At 45.2% G+C, this 8,517-nt stretch overlaps 1 protein-coding gene across 1 annotated transcript in view; it reads right to left on the bottom strand.

The window, feature by feature from the left end:
- Positions 1-1,825, bottom strand: part of LOC311009666 (scavenger receptor cysteine-rich type 1 protein M130-like) — a 94,421-nt gene extending 92,596 nt beyond the window's left edge. The window contains exons 1-2 of the mRNA XM_084003998.1: positions 1,313-1,825; positions 932-1,219 (exon numbers count right to left, since the gene is read on the bottom strand). Coding sequence (XP_083860124.1) covers positions 932-1,163 — 232 coding nt within the window. The 5' untranslated portion in view covers positions 1,164-1,219; positions 1,313-1,825. The remainder of the gene's footprint in view (positions 1-931; positions 1,220-1,312) is intronic.
- Positions 1,826-8,517: the final 6,692 nt, after the last annotated feature.

The following is an 8,517-nucleotide window of genomic DNA, read 5'->3' on the forward strand; positions in this document are numbered from 1 at the left end:
TCCCGGTTGCCATGGTGAATCGTAGTATCGGAGCTCCATTGATGATGGCTTTATAGAGTCGGCAGGCACGCGTGTAACTCAGAGTTTACATCCTCAGAGTTGACTGAACTAATTCAGAACAGCTGTTCTGGAACAGAAAACTCAGAGTTGGTCGACTCAGAGTTCAGGGTTCGGTTCAGAGTTGGTTGAGCCTGCTTTCTGGAACTGGACCCTGGACGGTGCCGCTAGAAAGGAATGTTTCCAGTTTAGTTTTAAAGGACAACAGCATCAGGGCTCACCCACCATGATGAAAAGCTAAAGGCACTTTCACCAGTTTTCCTGGGGAGCCGGGGAATAACCAGACGGCCTGTTCTAGACCACCTGAGAGGTCTGGCTGCTTGGTACCTCACAAGCCTGTCAGAGAGATATTGGGGTCCCAGACCATGTAGGGTCTTAAAAACCCCATTAACATGAACAAATCAATTCTAAAATGGACTGGAAGCCAGTGAAATGACCTGAGCACAGCTGTTATATGGTCCTACTTCCTGTTTGTAGTTCTCTACTGGAAGGAGTTTGGTAAGACTTTAGATGGAAATGAGGGACGAGAGATGAAAGGTCACATTTACCCTCCGTTCAACAAGATGGACCCTCAAAACAGGAAGTGATGTCACAGGTCTGACAGACAGACAGACAGACAGACAGACAGACAGACATACAGACAGACAGACAGACAGACAGGTGTGTCCTGCCAGGTGAAGCTCAGCAGTCTATGGAGGGTCTGAAGCTTCCAGAAACCAGCCCACTTCTCTACATTCTAGGACGTCATTGTCCTGGAGAACTTTACAGTTCAGTCCAGTGGAAACCACTGACTGTCACTGGGACAGAGGAAGGAACATACTGGGAACACTGCTGTCATAGATGATGTCATAGATGATGTCACTGAGGGGCTTACCTGAGCAGGTGAGATTCAGGATGGAGGAAGAGGAGAATGATGATGCACACTCCCTCAGAGTGGATCCAGAATGAACACAGTCAGACCTGATCCCCCACACAGGTCTTCTTGAGGACTCCTCTCTCTCTCCTACAGAAACAGCAGAGCCACAGTCCAGCTCTCTACAGACAACAGCTGCTTCCTTCAGGGTCCAGTAATAGTCATCCACTGGTCTCCAGTCTCCCTGTCTCATCTCCAGTGTTCCAGCACAGCGACTGGCTCCTCCCACCAACCTGACATCATCAGGCTCTGAACAGAAAGAAGAGAGTCGTCAGTCAAAGAGCAAAGTGAGTTTGATGAGAACAGAAATGAACCAGATCAAAGCTGCAGCTCCTCTTCTACCTGAGCAGGTGAGTCCAACAGCTTTGCCAGGTGAGCAGGTGTTTCTATCTGAGCCTGAGCTTCTACAGTCCAGGAGAGCAGACTCATGGCCTCCACACTGGAACTCTTTGGTCCACGTTGGAGCCCCCACGTCTCCATAGAGCGCCCCCTGGAGGACTGAAGGAGCCCCACAGCCAAGCTCCCTACAGACCACCTCTGCATCCTGCTGGTCAAAGTCAGCTTCACACACTGAGGACCACCACTGGTTGGACTGGTTGGACTTCACCTCCAGTCTGCCTGAGCACAGACTAGTCCCATTCAGCAGCCTGACAGAGTCTGGAGAGATGATAGAAGATCAAATAGAGAGAGAGAAAAGACACCAGACACCAGAGAAAAAGATGTCATGAAACTATTCAGTGATTCAAACTGGACTCAAAACAATTCCACCATCAGTTCATCATTTACAGTTTTTCTCAATTGCTTTGCCACAATTCTCAAAAGATAATGAATATTTTCTAAACAACATGTGTAAACCTCCAAACCACTGGCCACTGCTTCACAACAGATTATCATTTCTCATTCTTTTAAATAATTTGCAAATATTTTAGCACATATATGCAAATGAGAACAATTATCTACAATTTGCACAATTAATGATTGAACATATCTTGCTGATCAAAACTGATTATGTTGCTTCTCAGTTGAATAGTTGTTCTCTTTAAAACATGTATGAATTCTTTCATGGTGTGAGTCATCACATGTACAATAGTCCGTTCAACTGTCTAAATGTGTCAGCATATATACTAGGGGTGTCAACGTTTAATGCTAATGCTAATGCTAATCCCATGAAATCAAAGCCATTGTAAGTGGTTGCGCATGGATCCCGTGCTGTTACTATAAGCCAACTTTGCCTGGCATGAATTACACTCAACTGTTGTACATATAATACTACACACACATGGCTTGATGTTGTTTTGAAGGAGCGCCGTCTGCATATATTTCTAGTCAACACTCGACCTGCATCAGCGCATGTGAATACGAGCGGATCTGTGCGAGCAGGCAGCGCGAGCGCAGCAGATTTTGGACGGAGACACACAGCCGCATTTTGATTATAAAGTACCGGTCCGGTCCGGTTCCGCTCACACCACGAGTCTGAAGAGTGCAACAGCTTATCAAAATACAGTGTCAACTTTCCGAGTTTTCAAAGTAGAAAGCGACATCGTGGTGGTTCAACGAGGCGGACGGTCATCAGAACAACATCAAGAACGTACACGAAGAAGAACGTAGCGGGGGCGCGCGGTGAGGATTGTTGTGGCCGCACGCCTCAAGGAGCAAGTCTCCACTGTGCTGCGTGGAGATGAGAGAGGGCAGCTCATATCAGACACTATACGGCCAGCATTTTTAATGTTTTTTTTCACTAAACGGGCCAGTAAATATCCCTTCGCGGGCCGGATACTATAGCCGTATATATTGGTGAGAAATAAACGAGGAGGAGGGGAAATGACGTGTAAACGGTTATAGATTTTTCTAAACGGTTACGATTTATTATTGTATCGTTGACACCCCTAATATATACCATGAATATCATCAGTGGTGGACAGTAACGGAGTATATTTACTTAAGTACTGTACTTAAGTACATATCCAGAGGATTTTGTACTTTACTTGAGTATTAGATTTCTTTGGTACTTATTACTCTTACTTGAATACATTTCCAAGACAAATACTTTTACTTTTCAAGGGCGTAGAATTGGGTGGTGACGCTAGGGACACGTCCCTCCCAATATTCAGCCGCTACTGTGTAGTCACTATCAATACAACCGCTGTCCGTAGTGTTTAGTCAATGATTATGGCACACAAAGGGTTAAGTCGGTCTCTGCTAGAAGTCCCGCCTCTAACCTAAATACCGCTCCCTGATTGGCTGCCGGTTTTTCGCTAACTTACATGTGATTGGCTGTCCCCACTGTCACTCCTTCTGCTTGTTAAAACTACCTGCAACCTGCTAGTTGGACCGGACGAGAGGCAGTGCATGTTATCTGCAGGTTGTCAACATGTTCGGCATTTGTTCTTCCTGGGTCACGTCAGCTAGATGGATTTTAATATCAGTGGTGTCATTTACATTTGTGTGTCTGTTTGCGTGCGTGTACGTGTGTGTGTGTGTGTACATGTGTACGTGCGTGTGTGTGTGCTGTCCAGGATTTGAAGGATGTCAAAGAAAAGAAAAGTGTATAAGAGACTTCTTTAGGAGTCAAAGTGTAAGTTATTTCAGGGTGTATAGGTAGAGGCTCAACAGATATTGAATAAAAGAGAATATTTAATGCCAAAGAGATACACTTTTTAAAAGTTATTTTTTCATTCTTATTTTTCATGTATTTGTGTAGAAGAGAGCAACGGTTTAAAAACAGAAATAAAGAACATTTGTGGTGGAAATACAATAAAACCTCAGATTCTAGATGATCATGTGATTTTATAATTATCAAATATAATTAATTCATATTAAGTAATCTTAATATTTAGTAAAAGCCTTTTTTGCTCAGGCAATAACTGTACCATCAAGCTCTATGATCATTGTATCCCTAATGTATCTGTTCATGTCATGCATCAACACATTGTGTAAGGTGACAGACTGCAGAGAGGCTGGAGGAGGTAGAGAAGGAGAGGCTGGAGGAGGAGGAGAAGGAGAGGCTGGAGGAGGTAGAGGCAGGAGAAGCTGGAGGAGATAGAGGAGGAGAGGCTGGAGGAGGAGGAGAAGGAGAGGCTGGAGAAGGTAGAGGAAGAGAGGCTGGAGGAGATAGAGGAGGAGAAGCTGGAGGAGGAGGAGAAGCTGGAGGAGGAGGAGAAGGAGAGGCTGGAGGAGATAGAGGAGGAGAGGCTGGAGGAGGAGGAGAAGGAGAGGCTGGAGAAGGTAGAGGAAGAGAGGCTGGAGGAGATAGAGGAGGAGAAGCTGGAGGAGGAGAAGCTGGAGGAGATGAAGGAAGAGAGGCAGGAGAAGGTAGAGAAGGAGAGGCTGGAGGAGATAGAGGAGGAGAAGCTGGAGCAGATAGAGGGGAGGCCAGAGAAGGTAGAGGAAGAGAGGCAGGAGGAGAAGGAGAGGCTGGAGGAGATAGAGGAGGAGAAGCTGGAGGAGATGAAGGAAGAGAGGCAGGAGGAGATAGAGGAGGAGAGGCTGGAGGAGATGGAGGAGGAGAGGCTGGAGGAGATGGAGGAGGAGAGACCAGAGAAGGTAGAGGAAGAGAGGCTGGAGGAGATAGAGGAGGAGAAGCTGGAGGAGATGAAGGAAGAGAGGCAGGAGGAGGTAGAGAAGGAGAAGCTGGATGAGATGGAGGAGAGGCCAGAGAAGGTAGAGGAAGAGAGGCAGGAGGAGAAGGAGAGGCTGGAGGAGATAGAGGAGGAGAAGCTGGAGGAGATGAAGGAAGAGAGGCAGGAGGAGGTAAAGAAGGAGAGGCTGGAGGAGATAGAGGAGGAGAAGCTGGAGGAGATGGAGGAGGAGAGGCCAGAGAAGGTAGAGGAAGAGAGGCAGGAGGAGAAGGAGAGGCTGGAGGAGATAGAGGAGGAGAAGCTGGAGGAGATGGAGGAGGTAGAGGAAGAGAGGCAGGAGGAGAAGGAGAGGCTGGAGGAGATAGAGGAGGAGAAGCTGGAGGAGATGGAGGAGGAGAGGCCAGAGAAGGTAGAGGAAGAGAGGCAGGAGGAGAAGGAGAGGCTGGAGGAGATAGAGGAGGAGAAGCTGGAGGAGATGGAGGAGGTAGGGGAAGAGAGGCAGGAGGAGAAGGAGAGGCTGGAGGAGATGGAGGAGGTAGAGGAAGAGAGGCAGGAGGAGAAGGAGAGGCTGGAGGAGATGGAGGAGGTAGAGGAAGAGAGGCAGGAGGAGAAGGAGAGGCTGAAGGAGATGGAGGAGGAGAAGCTGGAGGAGGTAGAGAAGGAGAGGCTGAAGGAGATGAAGGAAGAGACTTGACAATAGTGATCTGACAGAAATCTGCCAGCAGTTCATTTCTGTTACAGACCGGCGTGGGCATGTGTTTGGCTCTTTCAAATAGAAACAACCAGTGGACACTAATCTGCTTGTATTTAAGTATTAGTGACAAACACATTTACATTTCATTTATATTTATTTACAATGTTGTATTGTATTTATGTATTTCCAATGTTGTTGATGGACAGTAGGCTATGTTAATTGACAGTATGATGCACAGTAGCACTACAGCCCTGAAGCCCTGCACTAAAGAGTAAAGATGAGAACTCTTTGAAGTTGCCTACTTGTCTTTCATTAGTTGCTTTAACCTATAACATCTTCATGACGTGAAATTATGATTGCTCGAGTTAATTTCTAGAAAGGCTGAAAAGTACTCGTTACTTTCAGGTCTGCTCTTTTTTTTCTTTCTTTCTTTTTGTTTTAAATACTATTGAACACAAGCTGTGTTTGTCAAAGAAGGAAACCTATCACAGTGCACGCTCTCCACTGGGATCTACGTAAAAGCAGAAATACGTAATCCCTCCCCATAAGGATACCGCCAAAGTAGCCACGCTCTCCACTGTGTTTGTCAACACAAAACCGCGACAATGACTGAGTCTCAGACTGAGTGTGATAATGATCCGGAGGAACTTTCAGAACATCCTTGGCCTTATCTGGACTCCATGTTTGAGTTTTACAGAGTAAAAAACATGGACACAGACAAACAGTCATATATTTTCCAATGTGTGTTGTGTTTGCCGAAGGAAAACTACATCTCTGCTTTCAACAACTCCACGTCCAACTTAAAGAAACACGTTGACGTAAGTTAACCAGACTTTCACCGTGTGTTTTTCCTATTTGTCTCGGTCAATGTCATCGTGTTGTGAGAATGTGAGTGTGTGTTGATCACAAAAACTACATTTTGTAGGAAGTGGCACTGTGTGTGTGTGTGTGTGTGTGTGTGTGTGTGTGTGTGTGTGTGTGTGTGTGTGTGTGTGTGTGTGTGTGTGTTGTGGTTTGAAACGGAGACAGACAAGACAGACATGGGGAGACAGAGTTTGTTGTGCTCCTATATTGTCCTTCCTGTAAAGACAAGTGACCTCAACATTGAGTTATTGAAAGCAGAGATGTCGTTTTTTGTAAAACAGTGATTCTCAACCAGTGGTGTGGGGACAACATTGGTCTTTGAGGGGGTTCCAGTTCCCAATGATAGAGAGTTCGTTGGACGGTGCAGGTTCATCTGGTTACAATTTCAATGATTGTTAATAAACATCTGCATCTGCAACATCTGCTGTAGTCCTGTGATCCCATTCATTTTATTTGAAATGTACTCTTACTCTTACTTTTATTTAAAGTAAATTTAATAGCATGTACTTTTGGATACTTAAGTACCTTTTAAAAGCAAGTACTTTTTTACTCTTACTCGAGTACCATGTCGACTGAGCTACTTTTACTTGTAACGGAGTAAATGTTGACCAGTAGTATTTGTACTCTTACTCAAGTCAGACCTGCAAACTCCTCAGAGGAAAAAAGGTGACAGTGTCACGGGGGGATTTTTTTTTTTGATGGTACTATGCAAATGACACTAGTCTGAGCGTGACTTAACAAAACTCAGCATACTTTCTCAAAAATCATTGTCATTGAGGGATTTGCGCGGTAGCCAGGCGACCGTCTCATCCAATGGCGAGGTCAGTTGGCGCTGTGTGCTTCAAGATTCCGATTGGCTCAGAGAAATGTCAATTATAAGAAAGATTCTGAAGCAAGTGCTGAGATTCCGATTGGCCCAGAGAAATGTCAATTATTATTGTTCAATAACGAAAAACCATGCAAAAGTGCATTCAACCTTTCTCCGTGAACAAAAACTACAGCTCCCATGATGCCCCGCGGCAAACCAGGAAGTGCAGCCCCCACGTCTGTGATTCACTCATCAAAACTAAACAAACAAGTATGAATAAACACGGATGGAACAACAACGTTATAAATCCAAATATTATCTTTATGTGCCACAGCTTCACCATTTCATTAACTTGAAGCGTACAACATGAAAGCACACAAGAAAACAAGAACTTAAGAGAGCTTACCAAGTGGCTGCATACCTGGTTGAAAGTCAGTACAAAGAAAATACTCTTGCGCTTCCTTTTCACGGAGTAAACACCGGTCACATGGACCCACATTCACCCATCTCTTAAAGAGGAACTAGGCTACACCATTGGGCTGCTGAACCTCGAACGGTTCTCAATGAATATTACTTGCGGCATTTTAGCTCTGGATTAACATACACAAAAATAAAAAATAAACTACACAAATGACATAACTGCACAGAAAACACAACAATAAGAATGATCCAATAATTGTTCGCAATTCTGGACCCCCCCCCCCCCAAAAGAAAACTCTCCGGTTCTACACGATCCACGTGAATGACCAAATTGACCAAGAAAACGGCGATTGTCGCCGAAGTTTGCAGCTCTGTCAAGTACTGGGGTCGTGTACTATGTCCATCTCTGAATATCATTATGTACTATGGAGTATTTTCTAACGTCCACTAAACTGGTAAAATGTCTGTCAGGTGAAACTTGAACTTCACTAACCAATGAGGAGTTTGTCCCATCTTACATCAACCAATCACACGTCATCTCCAGTCAGCTGACAGGTGCAGTGTTTCCCCTACCATTGTACAGGCCTGGCGGCACGCCAGGCCAAGGAGACCTGCCGCCAGGCCAAAAAAAAAAATCAATATACCAAAAATAAATTATTGATTTATGAATGAATTGATAGGTGGCTACCTATCAATTCATTCATAAATCAATAATCATTTACATTAGGAGCGCCTCCGCGCAGCACAGCAGACTTGCTCCGCAAGACGCGCGGCCGCAACAATCCTCGCCGCGCGCTCCCGCTACGTTCTTCTTCGTGTACTTTACATGCTTGATGTTGTTCTGATGCCGTTCCGCCTCGTTAAACCACCACGATGTCGCTTTCTACTTTGAAAACACGGAACGTTGACACTGTATTTTGATAAGCTGTTGCACTCTTCAGACTCGTGGTGTGAGCGGAACCGGTCCATAGGGTCCATAATATTTATTTTATTACATTACATTATTATTTATTTTTACATAATAAAAATGCCGCTGTGTGTCTCCGTCCAAAACCCGCTGCGCTCGCGCTGTCTGCTCGCACAGATCCGCTCGTGCGCACATGCGCTGATGCAGGTCGAGTGTTGTCGAGAAATATAAGCAGAGACGGCGCTCCTTAAAAACAACATCACGCCATGTGTGTGT

This window comes from Eutrigla gurnardus (genome assembly GCF_963514095.1).
Source record: "Eutrigla gurnardus genome assembly, chromosome: 24".
In the NCBI taxonomy this organism is placed as follows: Eukaryota; Metazoa; Chordata; class Actinopteri; order Perciformes; family Triglidae; genus Eutrigla; species Eutrigla gurnardus.